This window comes from Cupressus sempervirens, chromosome 6 (genome assembly GCF_028749045.1).
Source record: "Cupressus sempervirens isolate cs-2001-9-10 chromosome 6, ASM2874904v1, whole genome shotgun sequence".
In the NCBI taxonomy this organism is placed as follows: Eukaryota; Viridiplantae; Streptophyta; class Pinopsida; order Cupressales; family Cupressaceae; genus Cupressus; species Cupressus sempervirens.
In genome coordinates, this window is record NC_143123.1 from 46,860,310 (window position 1) to 46,880,728 (window position 20,419).

At 33.9% G+C, this 20,419-nt stretch overlaps 1 protein-coding gene across 1 annotated transcript; it reads left to right on the forward strand.

Moving 5' to 3' along the window:
* Positions 1 to 1,435: 1,435 nt before the first annotated feature.
* On the forward strand, positions 1,436 to 5,347 carry LOC149551055 (uncharacterized). The gene is made up of 2 exons (XM_089786627.1): positions 1,436 to 2,054; positions 4,570 to 5,347. Exons 1-2 carry the CDS (start codon positions 1,622 to 1,624, stop codon positions 4,752 to 4,754), a joined length of 618 nt encoding a protein of 205 aa, XP_089642753.1. The 5' UTR covers positions 1,436 to 1,621; the 3' UTR covers positions 4,755 to 5,347.
* Positions 5,348 to 20,419: the final 15,072 nt, after the last annotated feature.

Here is a 20,419-nt window from a genome sequence, read left to right on the forward strand (position 1 = left end):
TTAAATCAATATTTTATAGATTATTTTCTAAATTTTTATATGTATATGTGATATAATATATGTTTCTTATGCACAACTTTTATAAGTTTAATTTTTTAATGAAATTATTATTACTTTTAAAAATTATTACAAATATTTGTAATATTATGATATTCAATATAAGGAACCTTATAAGATTAAGTGACAACAATTTAGAAATTTATTTTTAGTTTTTTCAATGTACTAAATATTTTGTTTTATATTTATGTTATATGTTTAGTATTGTTAGAATATATGAATGATATATATAGTTTTTTAAAAATTATATATTATCATTTTTAAATAAATGATTATCTGTATTTTATTAATTACTATTCATATTATGCAAACTCATATTTTAAATTTATTATTTACAATAAATCAATATTTAGTATAATTTTTAAAATAAATGCAATTAAGACATTTATTTAGTTTGATTGATAATAAATTGATTCTTACACATATAGATTTTCTCAATTCATAAAAAAATAAAAATGAAGCATTCAAAATCATATTCATTCAAAATATTTTTGTTTATTCATTTGGTTTTCAATTTTTATTATGACTAACAAAATAACTTTTTATTGATATGCAAATTGTTGTAACACATCCTAAAATATATCATCTAAGTATACTTTTCTTAACCTATAGGTTGTGCCTCTAGCTCTGTACCAAAGCTCTTGTTGATAATGTTGTGAAGATGAATGGATACAAATTCTTCCTTCTTGTTAGTATTCTTCATTTTTCATCTTTATTTCAAGTCCAGTATTTTGAAAGTGGACTTTCAAATCTTAAAATTTAGTTCTATGCAAGTTAAAAGATCACATGACAATCAAATAAATGAATTTTTATTCATAAGACCAAATAACTTATATGAATCAAAACTAAGAATATAACATAAACAACTAGATAGTAAAATACTAATAGACCAAACTCTAAAGTAAATTTAGAACAACCACTAGTCCTAATCCTTAGTGATCAAATGTATTCTACTTTGAATTTTGATGAGATAATCTACCATCCTCATGATCCTTTATAGCTTAGTTGTATTTAGTGTATGTTTATTTTATTTAAATTTAAAAACTATTCAATAAATTTTATCATTTGCATATTTTAATCATTGATTGTTAAATAGCTCTCCTAAAATAATAGTAGCATAAGAGTTTCAAAATTTGATTAAGATGATTAAAATCATAGAAATCCGTTCCTATAGGACTTCATATATATGAGCCAATCATATTGAAGTAAGAATTTAAATTGATTTTAGAAATTAAAACATTAGAAGAGTAAAATATGGAAATTCAAAACAAAAATACATACATTGTTTGAAATTAAAAATATTAATCATGGATAAGTTTTTAGAAGTTAGCCTCATTGAATAATGAATAATAAATATGCGTGATTTTTATATATACGAGAGCTTGATTTGTATGATTTATAGCTTGACACCTGCAACTAATCTGGCATGTTCTCAACAAGTGTCTTCAAAATATGTGGAATGCATGAGTCACTTAACAAATTGGGAAACGAAGTCTGGCATGTTCAAAACCCTAGGGCAACTCCAAACTAAAATCCTCTGGGCAGAAGAACAAAACCGACTGCAATGGCAGGTCGAGGGAGGAACAAGAAAATGTCGAATGCTCAAATCAATGATGAAAAGAAGACTGAAAATGAGAGCGAGAAACGGATAAAGATAAACAGGGCTCCTGTGTTAACATTGTGGGTGGCGGTGGTGGCAGAAAGAGAGGGTTATTCTTTTGAAGAAGGCCTCTCCTTTGGCAAGCTCATTGCGGGAATATTTGCCCACTCCAAAGGACGGAGGCTGGGGATTTATGAAGAAGGTGAGGAAGATAAGGAACAGCGGAAGCGCAAGAGGAAAGAGGTGGAGAAAATTTGTGTGTTTGGTATGAAGCTTGCAGCGCATACCACCAAGGAAGGTTCTCGCCTTGCTATGCAAAATAACAAGCCAATTTCCCCTGCTTCTGTCGAATCATACCTGCGCAAAGCTTTTGGGCCTCAGTATCAGCAAGCAAAAGGTGTGGATTGAATTTGACTCGATTATTTTCTCTTTCAGAGGTTAATTTTAAATGATGGATTTCCCTTAACCGTGCCCTAAAACATGAAGTAGATTAAGAATCAATGTGATTGTGGCGCTAAAATATGAAGTGGAATAAGGATCAATGTGACTGTAAACTAGAGTAATGGATTCCCTGATCGTGTCCTTGAACCTGAATCGTATTGAAAATCGCTCTGTTTGTTAAAATAATGGATTCCCTTTGTCATAACCTAGAATCTCAGTGAGTAAATGATTACTTTGCATTCGCATGTTAAAATAATGGATTTCCCTTTCCATGACCTAGAATCTCGGTGAGTAAAGAATCAATTTGCATGTGAATTGAAGTAATGAGTTTCCTTTATCCCCTTCTAGAACAGTTTGCTTGTGAATTAAAACAATGGATTTCCTTGGCATGGTGTAGAATCTGGACGGGTATGGTATCAGTTTGCATTGGATTAAATCAATGGGTTACCTTCATCTCCTTCTGAACAGTTTGCTTGTGAATTAAAATAATGATTCCGCCTTGACATGACCTTGAATCTTAACTGGTAAAGAGTCAGGTTGAAAGTGAATAAATAAACTGGTATGAACTTTCAAAATAAGTTACCTTCTTCTCCTCCTAGAACAGTTTGCTTGTGAATTAAAATATTGAATTACCCTTGACATGACCTTGAATCTTAACAGGTAAGAATCAGTTTGAAAGTGAACTAAAAAGCGGGTTTGAACATTCAAAATGGGCTCCCGTCATGTCCTCCTAGAACAGCTTCCTTATGAATTAAAATAATGGAATTTTGTTGGCATGATCTAGAACCTCAATAGAATCATTTTTGAATTAGAACAATGGGGTCCTTTCATCCCTTCGTAGAATAATGTGCTTGTGAATAAAATAATGAATTCCCCTTGACATGACCTTGAATTTCAACAGGTAAAGAATCAGTTGTTCCCTTCATCCCTTCCTAAAACAAATGACACAACCTTCAATCTCAACAGTATAGAATCAGGTTGAAAATAAACTAATAAATGGGTTCCCCTTATGCCCTCCTAGAATAGTTTGCTTGGGAATTAACTTAATGAATTTTCTTTCACATGATCTTGAATCTCAATAGGTAAAGAATCAGTTTTGAATTAGAATAAGGGGTTCCTTTCATGCCTTTCCAGAACAGTTTGCTTGTGAAATAATGTATCAGCAAATTAAAATAATGAATCCTCCTTGACATGACTTAGAATTTCAGCAGGTAAAGAATCACTTGTTCTCTTCATCCCTTAATAACTGGTTCCCTTCATTTCTTCCTAGAACAGTTTACTTGTGAATTTAAAATAATGAATTTACTTTGACATGAGCTTGAATCTTAACAGATAAACAATCAGTTTGAAAGTGAACTAATAAGTGGGTTCCCTTCATGCCCTTTTAGAACAGTTAGTTTGTGAATTAAAATAATGAATTCCACTTGGCATGACCTAGAATCTCAACGGGTAAAAAATCAGCTTGCAAGTGAATTATAATAATGGGTTCCATTCATCCCCTCCTACAACCGTTTGCTTGTAAATTAAAATAGTGGATTTTCCACAACTTGCCCTAGATCCTGAATTGATAAAGAATCAATTTATTTGTGAATCAAAATAATGGATTACCCTTGTTGTGGCTTAGAACTTGAATAAGGTAGCATTTGGAACTATCTTGAATAAGATAGTATACGAAATTATCTCAGATTTCTAGTATGCAGGGGCACTTCCCTACCCAATTTGCTGCTCGCAGGGTTTGAACTTGTGATTTTATTTTTGTTTCATGTCATCAGACCAACCCAGGCATATTCAATTAAGAAAATAATGGAGAATAAAAAGTATAGATTCAACGTACGTTTTGCAGACCAATTGGTAAAGATCACACCATCAACCAAGGCACATATCCCCCGACCCATGACAAGGATTGGGTATTAATTTGGGGTGATTTTGAGGGAGAATGGATTAGGTTTGAATCACGAGCTTAGGAAGAGGCAACTTGCATGCATATTTGAAAATTATTATATATTGTAATCAGCTACTTAATGGCAGGAATTCTGATCTATGTGTAACACAATTGTATCCATTAAAAGAAATGGATAGATGCTTTGTCTAACCTAGTTGTAATAATAATAATAATAATAAAGAAGCGTCCCATTTGTCTCATCATTGAATCTGAACAGATCAAAAGAACCATTGTCTTAGTTAAGTTCAATGATGGATTTGCTTTGCATTCTCATTATAGAACTAAACGGCTAAAGAATCAGTCTGACTGCGAAGCCCAAACAGTCTGCTTGTAAATTATACAAGGCTAAACAAGTAAAGAAACAGTCTTACCCCAAAATACAACAAAAATTTCTTAATGAGATGAGATGACTCGTAAATTTATGTTTCATTGCCTGGTTCAATTCATTTTAATTTTTCAATCTATTGTTATGATGGGTCAGCTGCCATTTTCGTTTCGTTGTCACATGGCATTTGTACATTGTATGCAGAGGCACTGCAGGGCCTTGCCAGAGCATATCCTCCAAAGCAAATAGGTTCAGAAGCGTATTCATTATATGAGAAAATAAGGCCCCAGGTCGCAGGAGGCGTAAGGGGCTGGGGTGCGAAGGGTTATCTTGATCTCAATCTTGTTGAACAGCTGCAAAGCGAAGCAGAAAATGCTTCAACTACATAGATTCTTCCATCTCTTTGTAAATGTTTTCTGTAATCTTCAACAGATGTTGTAAATATACTTGTAGGTTAACAATGATTAGCTGTAAATTGTAATGCATATCATTGTAGATATTGTCTAGCTGGTCTCTTCCCTCAAAGAAAGTTGTAACAGCAAAGGGTAATTGTACTGTACAAAGAAGGGCCTCTGGTAGCTATTGTTCTTTCATTTTCACAAGCAATTGTCTTTACCTTCTGCAAAGTAGTCTGTAAAAACAACACAAGAATATTGGGGAAGTACTCACTAATTTAGTGCGTTTCAATAGTTGTGAGGTTATTGTTATTATGGTTCAAATACACAATATCAATAAACATAATAAAATAATATGTCATTCACTACCACTCAATTGATTGAGCCTATTAAAAGGGTTGTCTTTAAATGGCAAGATCACAAGGTTTTCAAGATGGAGGTTCAAGTTCATATCCTCCATGTGACAGTTCTAACCGTATCCCAATTTCTCCTCACAAGTTGTACATGGTGTTTCCCACTATAATGAACAATGTAGCAAAAAGTTTGATTGTGACTATGACAATATATTTGTTTATTTTTATTCTTAATTTTATTTAAAGTAGTGCATTATTACATAAAAGTGGATAGAATTGCTCATCATTTTATAGTGGAAATGTAATCAACGTTTAAACCCACTTAAGAGTACAAGTTAATCTAATTCATTGCATCTAAAGATTATTTATTTAGATACGGTGTCTGCCATTAGAATATTTTATGTATAAAATATGGCTGTCAACGTCATATTTTAACTTTCAAATTAAATTTATACTGAAAATATATTATTATATAACTTCTAATACTATTTTTACATTATTTTATAGTAGAAATCTAAACAAAGTATAAATCCACTTAGAGCCTTAAATATCGTGTCTGCATCACGATATAGTCGTGTTTTATTATAACACATAAAATGTGGCTGTAAAGTTCATATTTAATCTTTTAAATTAAGTATATACTTAATAAGTAGGAATTACTAAACAATATATGTTTTAAACATGACATATTTAAGAATCTTATCTCTATAAAAGAATCACAATATTAACTTCCAATTTTTTTAAAGACAAACCTTGCATTTAAAAATCTCAATTTCTAGTAATAAGTATTATAATACTAACATCCAATTTTTAAGATGTCTTCCTTTCAATCTTGATGAACCTAGCTTTACCTATAAATTCATGAGTTGAAAAGTAAGAGGGAAAAGAGGGGAAAAGGTATAAATCGAATTAAAGATTTAATAAATTATTCTTATTCAATGTGATAAATTTGTTGGTTTTACAAATATTTTCTTATGTAAAATAAATAATGGAGGATTTTTCGTCCATAGTTGTTTTTACTACCTAATAGAACTAATAGAAGAGGATGAGCCCTAGGTTGAATCTCTTACTAAAATAATCTTACCTTTTTGTAATGGTCATTGTAGTTTGTTTAGGAAGTTTCTATTTTTGACTTATATTTACATTTATTTATTTTTAGAAATATTGTAATGTAATTGTTTATATATTGTAAACTTTGTATTCATTATTGAATGCATACAATTGTCATTAAGCCGAGAGACTTTTTATAGTGGCATTTTTATAGTGGCAGCAATCTTCAATGTAAACATTGTGCATTTTGAAAAAAAATTGACGTTCATTTATATGTCAGAAAAACAAAATAGAAATAGACTAAAATATAATTAAAATAGTGAAAATTAGAGAAAGGAAAACTCTGTAACCAGTACTCCCAATCCAAAGCCCTCCGAGTCTTTCCTTCTAGGTGCCCTTCGGTGGAAACGTGTAGCATGAATGGTAGATTATTCAAGGCAGAGTATATATAAAAACAAATACAATAGTTTATTCATGAAATTTTTGTGTTCATTTGGATACAAAAATTCTATTGAAATTAGATACCTCTTGGCTTATTTTACAAAAAAATTGAATTAAATTTTTAGGTATACTAGTTACATAGCATTTGAATTTGTCCATTGGGTTTCATAAATTTTAGGGTTAAAACTAAAAACTAGCCTCTCTAAAGCTCGTCGATGGGTTTCCATAAAACTTGGCATTATTTTAAACAAAAATTGTAGCTATCTTCTTAGTTTTTTCTTTTTAAGGAAACAAATTTGTTGGATGTATTTTGTGTTCAAATTGTTGAAGTATTTTTTTGGAGGATCTCTTCTAGTTGAGGGTTTTTGGTTGCATTTTCTCATGGTACTGTTCTTGCAAGTCGAGGATATTAAGTTGAAGATTTTGTTGTGTTTGTAACATCATTCAATTTTGAGATAAGTTTTCCATCTAGTAGGATCTTCATTATGCACTCTTTGCCCTCTCCCATTCCTCGATGTTTGCAAATTGCACAATCTTTGGTCGACAATTTCTAACTTGCATTCTACTGCTTCTAAGACTTGCATGGCGATTCACATGGATTTTGCATCCAACAAAAGGGCTTCTTGAACGTCGTTTCAATTCCCACTGTTTAGTTTAATTAGACCCTCATCCTCCATAGTCTCCTTTTTTGTGGCCAAAACTTCCATGCTCTTGTTTTTCCCAGAATATGCATGACCCTTTACGTGAGCAGTTTTGCAATTCATGGTTGTTTTATGATCTAGCATTAAGGGTTTTCTAAATTTTATGTCGATGCAATTATGAGAAATTACCATAAGTATTGCTCTCTTCATAAGGAGATACATGACCTCCTTTCTTTCACATAATTTATGGGCATATCAAATGAGGTTGATTATGATTCGATAGTTATAAGTTCATATTGATATCAAAGAAGGAAAGAAGAATCAAAAGATAAAAGAGAAAGCAATGAGAAAGAAGAAGAGCTATGGGTGCAAAAATGAGGAAAGAAAAATGATTTATTTGAAGGTTGTATACAACCTATAAATGACTAAAAAGAAATCATAAATTCAACATCATGCGGGAATCATACAGAGGCTGTGATGTAGGAGCATCCAAGGGTAGTTAGGAATCCTACATGTTGGAAGGATTTTGGCTTTGGAGTTGAGGGCTTGATCACCAAAGGAGTGGTGCTCGGTTGTTACTGAGTGTAGTGTCAGTTGAGGAGCTCGGTCATTGAAAGAGCTCGACATATATTGTTTCTCAGCGTATACCATGTTGCTCAACATGTGGGGAATTCGACAATGCTTGTAGGAGCTTACTCATGTGTGGCTGGTGGTTGTTGGCGCTTGACAGTTTGGGCTTGCCAAATAAAGTTCTTGTGCATTTGATCAATCAGCGTGGTGCATTTAATGTGCGAGAAGTGTGATCATGATGTGGAGCGATTATGTGTGTTTGTGTGAGCCTATTTGGGTCTTGTTTATATGTCTTAAGTGTATTTAATTGGTGTTGTAAGCCTTTTAAGGAATTTGGTATTTAATATTTGTTGTAGGCCAACTTGTGGCTTAAATATGCATTTAATGTAAGGGTTTATATAATTTGTAACTTGCTAGGCTGACTTGTGGCTTACTTGGGTATAAGTAGGGGGTTTAGGGGAGTCTAGAGTGATGATCATCCAACTTGGAGAAGAGGTAGTTGAGAGAGCGAAGTTTGTGAGTAGAGCTAGTAGTTGTGGCTTGGGAAACAAGAAGGTTGCTTGGTGGCTTGCAAGCACAAGTTTAGGTTCTTCTTGGAGTTTCTACCAGAGTGAGGATCTAGACTAGCTAGGAGATTGAATCTTGTGAGATCGTGCAAAATTGCTATTGTAATTGCATTGTGTTTGGTTGTAACCTGGAAGGCCTTACAATTGGGCATGTTGGATGAAAATCTTATGAATCTATTATGAGAATTGGCATTGTTGTGGATCCTAAATCTCAGTATTATTGTGCATATTTTGTTGCATGGTTAATTGTTGGGGGATAGGACATCTCCATTGGGGATTCTCCTGCCTTGCACTACATTAGGTTTGAAACAGGTACACCAATTCACAATCAACATATGGGAGTTTGGTTCTAGAGGAGCTACGTAAGGATAAACCACTTGGGGATGTTGGGTTCATGCCAAATAGACATGACTATGATTTTGATTTTTGTGTTACAATTATACCTTTGTGCTTCATCATGAGTTGGCAACAAATTTACAAGAGGGTGTTAGTGTTGAAGTGTGTTCCAAGTGTTGGTATTCAGAATTTGGATATTAAAGAAGAATCGTGTGAAATGGGTTCATCTTGTAATCACCTTTGGTATATCAAACCTTGGAAGATGAGTAGATCTATAGGGACAAATTAGAGAGCAATAATGATATAGGGAAAAATTAGAGTGCAACAATGATATAGGGACAAATTAGAGGGCAATAATGATAATGACCATCATGAGTAGCCAAATGAAGACATAGGTTATAAACATGATGAATTAGAGGATAGTCAAAATCAAGGTAGTATGGGATATTTTCATAAAGACAAATTAGGTGGAGAAACTAAAATCAACAAGAAGATTAAATAACTGAAGTCAAAAGGAACATCCTTGATAAAAGAAAACTCACAAGTTGTCATTTAAGAGAGGATGAAAAATAAATAGGAACCAACTACTTGTGATTTCCAACCCACATATGATCATGAGAAATATGTCATTTTATGTAATGCTTACACGAGTTTCTTGAGATTGGAGATATACCTTTGAGGTTGACCATACTAGTGTACATGATGGGCATATTGATAGCCCATATGAAGACATTCTCCAACCAACCACTAATGACTCTATATCTTATGTGAGTATTGATGCTTATGTTGGTTTGGGTGAAACGATACATATGATGTGGGCCCTATTAGGGATGAATATATTCTTGAGCATAGTGATGTTCCCACTTCATCTACATAGATGTGCATGAAAGATGACACTAGTAGCATTGATGGTGTTGATATTAACCTCAAAGACAAATTCATTTTAATGGTTTAAGATGTTGATCATAAATCAAAAAAGATGTATGGAGTTGATAGTTCTCAAGAATCCTATCATTTTGTGGGACACCTGAAGGTAAACAAAGACTTCTTTTTTTTTGGAACTATTAAACATTTTGATGACACCCATAAATAGATGGAAACAATAATTAGGAGGTTGGGGATACTTATGGACCTTGGTGAAGATCTTTCACTTTTAGATACATAGGCATTTAGAGAAGTGTTAATGGTGAAAAAGAATAATTACCTACAACTACTTTATGATGGAAATCATCTTTTCATGCTTCCTGAGATCTCTCCCAATGTGCTAAAAGGGAAAGAAGAGGAGGTTGGCAAGCTTACTGATGAGCTTAAGGTTACCCAAGATTTTTTGAATAACACTTAGATGACCCTGAATCAAAATATCAAATTTATGAACTTTGTAAAGAATTGAGCTTGGCTCAAGCATCATCATCTGCATAAAAATTCTAGTCTTCTATGGCTAGCATAACACTCGAGGATGAGAGTGACAACCATGGTTTGAGGGGAGATCCCCTCGTGATGGTAAAATAGAAGGATCTTTCATATTTTCATGGGCTAGAGATAGCTATGATTCTAAAATTATTGAGTATATAGATAACTTGCATCATCTAGATTACAAGCCACCTTTGAGGGAGAACCAATTGAGAGTACACCTGGTGGATATCAATACAAAAGAGATAGTTGAACACATGCTTAGTGGGTCATCCACTAATGTTGGGTCTTTAAATGAAGATGAAGACAACTACAATGCATAATTGGTTTAGCCTTTTGTCATACATGATGAATTTGACAATTTGCCCCTTGACTAGCTTATAACATAATATAAACAAATAGTGACATTGCTTATTCAAATTTGTTTGAGTATTTGGACACTCTTGGAGCAGTTATTGATACAAATGTATTTCTTTGAAATGAATATGGAGCTATTACACTCTTAGGGTATGAGGTATGCACGATCATTGTTTTCCCTGTTAAGTTGCATTTACTTGTAGCTGTTAGTTGGAGGTGTTGGAGGAATTTGTATCATCCTTTCCTTGATAGAAGTAGGCATAATGATGAGCTCACACGATCCTTTGGTGGTAGAGGTACCTATGGATTCAATTGGAGTGGGGTTCTCAAGTGGAGTGGGGATGTTCCCATTCATGACAACAACAAATGATAGGTTGAATTGATTGATTGTCCATGTGGGGTGATTTGGGATCCTGGAATACACATGATTAGTGCACAATTTTTCATGGACTGTGATGAGTTGTGTTGCACATTTGGGCATGGTGATAGAAATTGGTTATCTTGTTTCCCAAAGATGCTGAGGAGGCTGATAATATTGTCAAAGATTTTTGGAGGAATTTATGATGTTGGGTCGATTAAGTTAATTTGGAGAAGTGTTATAGTGGTCGTCATGGAGTAAATTACTCTTGATGGAAGATATAAGAGGCCTCACTTGTATCATATTGTTTTTCTTAACCATTTCAAACACAAGAAAAGGGTTTGTCTACCCTTTTATTTGTTGAATTCACTTAGTCAAAGCATTTCTTCTCATAAGGAGAAACCTAGGAACCCTGTGCTGCATGAGGGGTTGATCCTTTTGATTGTAGAGTACATTAGGGATAAGGTCCTCAAACTAGTTCACTAAGAGGACCCAAATGGTAAGAAGTCGCTACATTCTAACCACATGGTTACCTACTCAGGCTCCAACTCCCACTGTGTTGGGAAGATAATGAACAATCCACAAACAAACAATCAAACCATAAAACAATCCTAGGCAAAGAATCTTGATGGCCAATTATATCTCAAGGGTAACACAAAACTACTAAAGAAGAAAAGTTAATCAAAATAAAAAGACACTCATCCAAAACAACATCACATATCCAAGACAACATCACATACCAATAAAACCAATAGATAACAACTAGCATCAACAATAAAACACCACCAATAAATAACTAGCACTCATCAATAAAAGTTAGTTATCAACAATAAATGACATCCAATAAATAAGTAACCACCTACAATAAATACACCATCAAAAGTAACATCCAACCAGTACTCCTCTAGAGGTAAATATAAAAAACCATCAAGGAGACTCAGGACATTGATTAATTGGATGGAGATTTACCTGAGAATATCTATTAATCTCCTACCATTTCTTACCTTTGTTTTTTTTTGAAAGCCCCAATAGACACAAACAATTGTTTGCCCCATTTAAAGTAAGGATTTTACAATTTTGAATATAGTAAAAAATGCTCTGTCATTGTTTTCAAATGTGCTTATTCAATACTGGTGAAAATCTCTAGAATAGTGATTGTTTCTTGTAGGACAAAGGCTTAGGATACATATGTGTTTTTTACTATGTAATAGTTGTAAAAATTGATGCATGGCCAAGATTTTGTGGTGTCATAGTGCTCGGCTCCTCTGATCATGTTCAGTAGGTGGGTGTCTTAAAAAATCTTGTGCATTTGGCCTAGTTTTTATTGAATTATTTTGTGGAGTGTGCAAAAGCATTCGTATAGTGGACTATCAAAGTTGTGTTCCAGAGGTTGATATGGGATCTAGGCATTTGGTTTCAACATGTAGGTAAGGATTGCTTGAGGGAAAGCAATATCTAGGAAGGGAGGACTATAGTGTCACCAAACTTTGTTGCTTATTTCAACATTATCCAGCTCGATGTCCCATTTTACTTGTGGTGTGCCCTTTGAAGATCATTCAAGACACTTCAATTCACATTTACTATTTTAGATAAGTTGCTTGGATGTTTTGCTCATACTTTCTATTTACAGTAAAAAGTCATCAAGGTGGTCAATTGGTATTATATCTATATCTGAAAAAGTGGATGAATCATTCCCATGAGTTGATACTAGCAATTATCGAGGGCTTAATGATTTAAGCTAGATTATTAAAGTTAAAACAAGATTAACCTTAATAATATTTTTAAGTTAATTAAATGTCTTTATGATATGGTGACATAAAGGGGGTTAAAGTGAATTTAAGTCATTTTCATAAAGCAACTTTATTCTATTGACTAGGAAGTTATAAGGTTTCTAAGTAATTTAATCAAGTATTTTGTAGAGATAGGTGCCAATATTGGGAGATACAAGGTGAATATACAACTAACTTATAAATTGACTTTAAGTTAATTGAATTTATATAAGAGGTCAATTTATTTTTAATTCCAATTGTAAAATAACATGAATATTAAAGGGGAGTTTAAGAAAATGGTTTTTCAACATTTTTATGATCTAGGATTGTAAAAAGGGGTTTGAGGAAATCATTTGATATGTATTTGGTTTGTTTAATTTCTCTCTAAGAAGATTGAGGGATTTTAATTTCATTTACATGAAATATGAGGACAAAAACCCTTGGAGTTTCTAGGTTATGTGGATGAAAACCCATTTAGCCTATTCGGTGGATTTATTCAAAAATTTACGTTGAGCTAATTGTAGTTATTTGGCATTGAGGAGATAGAAATATCATCTATTTATAGGTTTACAACTGCTAAGGTTTGTTATTTGGTGGTTTTAATAATTTTTTCAGCTAGGCCGATTTCATTTGGTAGTCGTTGGAAGAGGAATAATATTTTATTATTGTTGGAATGTTTATGAGATTTTGGCACAAGGATTTGTATATTGTGGAAGGGTTGAACAAGGTACATCTAGAATTTAAGAAACACATATTTATATCATAGCTTCATAAGACATTTGATGTTGGTATAATCACCCTTTTTGGCAATTATTTCATCTACAAGTTGTTGGGTTTCCATCCTTGCTTCCGGGTATGTGAGCATTTCCATACTTGCTTGTGGGATATGGGTTTCCATCCTTGCTTTTGACTTTTCTTATTCTTGATGTTTCCTCTATCTTTCTTTTTCTTCTTTTTATTTTAGTTGATTTGCAACTAGACTATCTTTCATTCTTTGTGCTCTTTTTCAACCTAATGATGGATCATAGAGTGTGATCCAAAATGTTGATGCAAAACTTGACACATAATCACATCCAAAAGCAATAACCAAACATTTCATGGATTGTGAAAATATATTAGCATTAATGTGAAGATTTATTGAGATTTTTAATAAACATCAAATCTAAACTCATCAATTTATTGTTGTAACTTTATAAGACTTATATATGACCTAATTTAATGCTAATAAGGTGGTATTTGTTTTTTATAAGAAAAAGAGGTTTTACAGGGATCCTGAAACCCAAAAGTTGTTACATATCATAGGGCTATAAATAAAACAACAAAAGCCTAGAAACAGTAATATGGCCAACCAAAAGGCCAGATCGAAAGACAAACAAAAAGCCAAGCAAAAAACCTATAGAAACCAAAAAGCCAAAAGATAGATATTGATAGAACTAACTCCTCCACTTTCCTTTCAAGGTCCTGCATTGTTTTTGTCGCTTCATAGGCTTTTTGACACTCCTCATCCTTTTGTTCCTGTTTCTTCAAGCAGGTCCTATCCAGCTAGCTATGGGATATGTCCGTGATGGTTTCATCATCCTTCCTATCTTCATCTCTATTCTTTTCCTCATTATCCTCCAGAAGACCCCTAGCTTTCACCTTTCCAGCAAGAGTAACAATGTTTTCATTGAGAGAGTTTAGAATTGAGATCATCTGGTTAGCCATGTTATGGTTGTAAGTCTCTAAATTTTTCATCCTTTTATAAACCAACCTGATAGCATCCCCCTGATCTATCACATTCCCTTTCTCAAATTTCTTCCCCTGGCCTTCCAGCTATCCCATTCTTTCTTTTATCTCCTCCAATTCATGAAACAACCATTTAATTGATTTGAAATTATCTATCATGTTATTTCTTGCATTGTTAAGCAGGTTCATTCCCACTTCTCTCGCGTTATCAGATATAGCCACCAGCACCAGATCAATAAGGCGGTATTTTGTTGATAAATTTGTAAAAGTTGATGAAAGCCAACTTCACAACATGCCAAGATTACCAGCATGCAAATAACCTGTTGAAGGGAAACCAAAGAAGGAAGAGATGGAGCTTGGAAAAACTAAACAGACTAAGAGAAAATATATTGCAACAATGAAAAATGTATTGCTATACAATATGCCTTGAAAATGAGTTGAGAAATACAATGAGAGAGCCCAAATATAAAGGCCTCGAGGAGACTTCTAGAACAAGGTAGAAGATGCTAGGAGATAAGAATGATAACTGAGTATACATTCACAAAAGGTGGGATATCCTCGATCAAGGTGAGAGGATAAGTATGACTTAGATAGGAACAAACTCTCATGTTGTCAACAACTCCTAGACTACAACTAATAAATAAATGCATTAACCTAAGTAAACTTAAGTAAAAGCATAAATAATAATTCTTTACTCTAACACCCCCCCTTAAGTGCAACTTAGGGGAATGCACTTAAGCTCACAAAAGCTAAGATGAAATGCAAAATGGGTCCCAACAACTAGGCCATGTTAGGTACCCATGTACAATGCAAAGAAATGCAACCTCTGAAAATAGGGAAAGAGGGAAAACCTCATGGGAAAAACCCTCCCCCAAAAAGAGGTAAGAAAACCTAATGAAGGACTGAAGAAGCCTCCAACTAGAGGAATGTCCTAGAAATCAAGAACAAAGAGAAGATCATGAAGAGCATCATTGAAGCATGAAGAAGTCGCAAACTCTATCAGAAAGAAACTGTTGATCTGAAGAACATCCATGGAAAATAGAAGGCACGAACCGAGCGTGTCTATATGGTAGATGATCTGTCTCATTGAAATGCATAGGTAGCCAGCCACTGCAGTCGCCTAGTATATAGGATCAAATACTGAATACATAGCTCACACTATCGAACCATCGAACCAAGGAAGCATTAGCAACAAAAAAATAACCCCCCCTTAATGCAGACGGGGTGAGATGACAAACAACTAAGAAAGTGGGCCAAAATCCTCTGTAGAAAGAACCAAGAACAATGAGAGAGAGCAAGAGGTATAAACATATATAAAGGCACATGTCACTGACACATCATGGGGCTAATTTCGTGGAAGGGGCATTCATTTGACAAAGGAAGAGGGCACAAAAATGGCAACAACTAACCCCCCCCCCCCCCCCCATGGTGCTTTATAAAACAGTGAAAGTACAATTGTCTCAAAACAACATTCATGAATCCAAAATGCAAGAGTGGCACTTTATCTTAATGCATTTGCATAAAGATGCTTGCAAATGATAGCTATAATGACCAGAAAAGGAAAAAAGTTGATACAATAGATAGTACAACCCAAAACAAAAGATCTCATGCCATGAAAACGATCCTTAGACCTAGAACACCCAAGGTGAGCAAAAATGCCAAAAACATGATAGAAAGAGAATAGGGGAGAATGTGAAGGAAAGGACAACATTTTTGAAAAGATGACAAAACTAACTTTCCAAAAATATAATGTTTTCAAAAAATGGAGATGGGATGCACAAGAAAAGCTCGCTGGAGTGGAAAATAAAATATCTGACTTTGATTGCAAAAAAAGCCACTAAACTACATCAAAACCAAAAAATACCTACACCAAAGTCTCTGTCTTAGAACCAGCTTTCCGATGCTTCTTTCAGATCAGAAAAATACCTCTGTATGCTCAAGTTATGGCCAAAAAATTGCGAGTAGGTCAAAAAGGGACATGAAGGAGAGGCATGAGTGTGCTGATGCAGTGTTGATGTCATGCTGATGTCAGCAGTTCACACCATCAAATTTGATAGCTTGATAGTTGTCGTGGCAAAAAAAGACTGCCATGTGGCATGCCACGTGGCAGTAATGCTGACCTGGCAGTGTTGATGTGGTAGCCATCGATTTGTGTCAACTATCCAAAAAAATCAATCGTGCAAGAGTTGCAGGTGGGCGGCGATGGGGTAGCCGCAGCTGGTTGTGGTGGCTATAGGGGCAGCGAGAAGTGGCACCAAGGTGGCACAAAGCAGAGGTGTTCCTTGAGCGGAGGCACAAAGGTTGAGAGGAGGCCCACCGGTGGTGAGGCAGTGGCAGCAGCAACCGCTGGTGAAAAAAATGCCACCAGGAAAACACTGCACCACCGAGAAACACAACTGCTCGTGCCAAAAAAATGGGTCCGCTGGCCGAAAAATGGCCGGCGGCCGTTTAATTTTTTTTTAAACAAATCATCCATACTTGTGGGCAGAACGCCGTATAGCCCTGTCGTATAATTTTTTTTGCCTTTCGGAGCAATTGTGTCCAAAATGGACAAATTTTATATGGATCCTGACTTTAATGGACCTTCTAAACTCAATGAAAGTGTCCATTTAGGCCCAAAGTGCTCCGAAAAAATGCTCTTCCCCCGAATTGAAGAAAAAAATCACAAACAAATTAAGGTTTGTGTCTCTGAATCACGGCTTCAAGAATCCTTCAGCCAAGAAGCAGCAAAGAGGCTCTAATACCATGTAGAAGTTGATGAAAGCTAGCTTCACAGCTCGCCAAGATCACCTGCATGCAAATAACCTGTTGAAGGGAAACCAAAGAAAGAAAAGGTGGAGCTTGGAAAAACTAAACAGATTGAGAGAAAAGATATTGCAACAATGAAAAGTGTATTGCTATACAATATGCCTTGAAAATGAGTTGAGAAATACAATGAGAGAGCCCGAATATAAAGGCCTCAAGCGGACTTCTAGAACAAGCTAGAAGATGCTAGGAGATAAGAATGACAACTAAGCATACATCCACAAAAGGTGGGATATCCTCGATCAAGGTGAGAGGATAAGTATGACTTAGATAGGAACAAACTCCCGTGTTGTCAACAACTCCTAGACTACAACTAATAAATAAATGCATTAACCTAAGTAAACTCAAGTAAAAGTGTAAATAATAATTATTTACTCTAACAAAAATTATTGTTTATGTTTTATGCATTTCATTCTTTATAGTTTCTATGAGTTCTCTCATCCATTGGAATCCAAAACAAGCATCAATTTTTTTTTTAAAAACCTAAAAATTGGAAATCAAGCCTTGCATGCAACGTGTCAAACATCTGAATTGAAAAAAAAATCACACTGAGGAGGGGTTCTTATAGAGAGGTAGATATACCCTTTTATTTTTGTTGTTCCTTTTCAAGAGCCTTGTAGTCAGAAATCAATATCCTAATTTGTTACACTTTTGACAGAAGATTGTTCCATTCTCATATACCAAAGCTTGTGTCCACTTTACCAATTTAGACTATAAAGTAAGAAAATTGGGCAAGGTTTTACTAATGACCACATTAACGCAAAAATGAAAAAAAAAAGTAACATAGATTTCACCTAAGTGAATTTATCTGTCGAAGCATAGTTGCCAAAAGTGTTGGCAATTCAATAGAAGGTTATTTCATCCCAGGATTTTAAGAGGGAGACTTGACATGTAAAACTACACCATCTTGTTCAATTTAGATCAATCTCAAGGTCAAAGCCCAAGTCGGTTCATGAACTAGAGAGAATAGAGGTTATATCCTCAATTGTTGTAAATTTAAACAAAAATAAGGCCCCAAACATCACACTAGTATCAACACTTCCTTTGAGCAATCCATCTTTGAGAAAGCCACTTTCTGACCATATCAATGGTTGGTTGGAAAGAGAAGAAGTGACCTCCTAGATTGTTGTTCATCAAAGAGATGATGTAAGAAACCACAACATTGCCCTAATAACCAACCCCTCCTTTCTTGCGCACCCTAGCACTGCCTCAATATCCACCTCTCTTTATTAGTCACCCACCATGATTTGTTTCCATCCATTAGATGGAGCATCCACCATGATTTGTTTCCATCTGTTAGATAGAGTCACTCTATGTCTTTGTTTGGCCCCCCATTGACAAATACTATGTTTGAAACAACACAATTGTTCTTCAACACCTTACAACTATCATCACCCCATGATATGTCTCTAGTAGAAACATGATTTTGACTAGTGTTACCATCAAGCCCCTCTAGTTTGTAAGAATCCAAATTTTTAGCTGCATAAAATTTAAAATATCAAGGAATAATTTTTTTGGTTAAATGAATATGAAGAAGCATTTATGAATTGTGGTTAGAAGTCAAATTGGTAGATAAAAATCAAAGCCATGTGTTTGTCTAAAAAGAAAAATCTAATAAATGTAGGGAATTTTTTGTTACTAAATGGGGCATGGTGGTTCGAAAATGTGTTTGATACTAAATGTAGTAAAATAAAATATTTTTTGATTACTATTGTCATGTATATACACATTATGATCTTTGCATTAATAATATTTTTGCCCTACAATCTTTTCCTTACAATCATCACCATACATATGATTAGTTGTGCAATCATAGCCAACCACTTCATTTAGACACACCCAATAATCATATAAACAGAGTTGAAACCAATGAAAATTCAATGCCAACAATCCCCCCTTTTAGATTTGATTTCAACACATTCTTCTCTTCTTCCCCTTTGACAATAATGGAAAAGTGTGTGTGAATCAATTCTTCTTTGAATGTAATAATGCTTTTGTAAAATCACCTTTAGCAATGTCATTGCTTTGTGTACCGAAAGGTTCATTTTTACCAATTCTAATTTATCTACAAAGAAGACTATGTCATGGCACAAAGAATTGGCCACATTAGTGAAAACAATCTAAAAACCATGTAAAATAAAATCTTGTTGAAGGATAGAAAAATTGAAAAATTCTAACCTTGACCTTGATTTATGTGAGGATTTCTTTTATTGAAAATAAAACTACACTTAGTTTCAAAAGTCATCATAAATATTGTAGTCTGTTGAATCTTCTTCATTCTAGCGTCTTTGATCTGATAGATGTTTCATCCATTCACCAATCCACATATTATGTTTTATTTTAGCACAAATATAGAAAAATTACAGGAGTATTTATTTTTAAGAGAACATATGAAGTTTTTAGTTGATTTAAAGAATTTAAAGCTATAGTTGAGTTACAAATTGGAAAGTAAATAAAATGTTTCAGGATTGATAATGGGAGTGAATTTTGCTTTAATGTTTTTTTATTTTTTCTAATATTATGTTAGTAAGAGATGAAAGATGACTTTGTATTCTCTATTATAGAATGGAGTTGCAAATAGAAGGAACACAACATTGATAAAGAAGGTTCGAAGCATGTCAAACTAGTGATTGTCTAGAGTAAAAAATATGGGCTGAAGCTTTTTCTATTTCTTGCCAATTGAATAACATGTCTCCTACATTAGAACTTGATGATAAAAAGCATATTGAGGCATGGTCAGGTTATAATCTTTCATTGAAATACCTTAGAGTTTTTAGTTTCTAGTTATGAGGCATATTCAAACATGCTAAAGAGGATAGAAAAAAATTGATCAAGGGTGGGAAATGTATCTTTGTTATATACAATCATGGTTTGAAAAACTATAATCTCGAGATCTTGTTGCATAGCAAGTAATATATTATAGAAGCGTTGTTTCTAAAGAAACCAAGTGTCCTTCTATTACACTATAGGCAAAATAATCAAACAAGAAAATGTGATTCAATTTCCCTAGATAATCATGAAAAATCTGAATTGAGACCTTGGATAGACAAGAAGTTGATGAGAGCTCATCTAAATTTGAATCTTAAGAACTAGAGGAAGAACCTTCAACTCAAATTGTTTGAAGGTCTACAAGACATAATAAACATCTAAAAGGTATTCACTTGATGATTGGAAATGTTCTTTTTTTTCTTTGAATACTAATATGGATCAACCTAGATCTATATAAGTGGAATTAGGTATGAATGGTGCAAAATCTTGCAAAATTTATATGGATAAAG

What these genes read in the sequence shown, in the direction of transcription:
- LOC149551055 (XM_089786627.1), top strand. Translation starts at nt 1,622, where the DNA reads ATGGCAGGTCGAGGGAGGAACAAGAAAATGTCGAATGCTCAAATCAAT. An exon ending in TCAGTATCAGCAAGCAAAAG is followed by an intron (nt 2,055 to 4,569) that starts GTGTGGATTGAA and finishes CATTGTATGCAG; the next exon opens with AGGCACTGCAGGGCCTTGCC.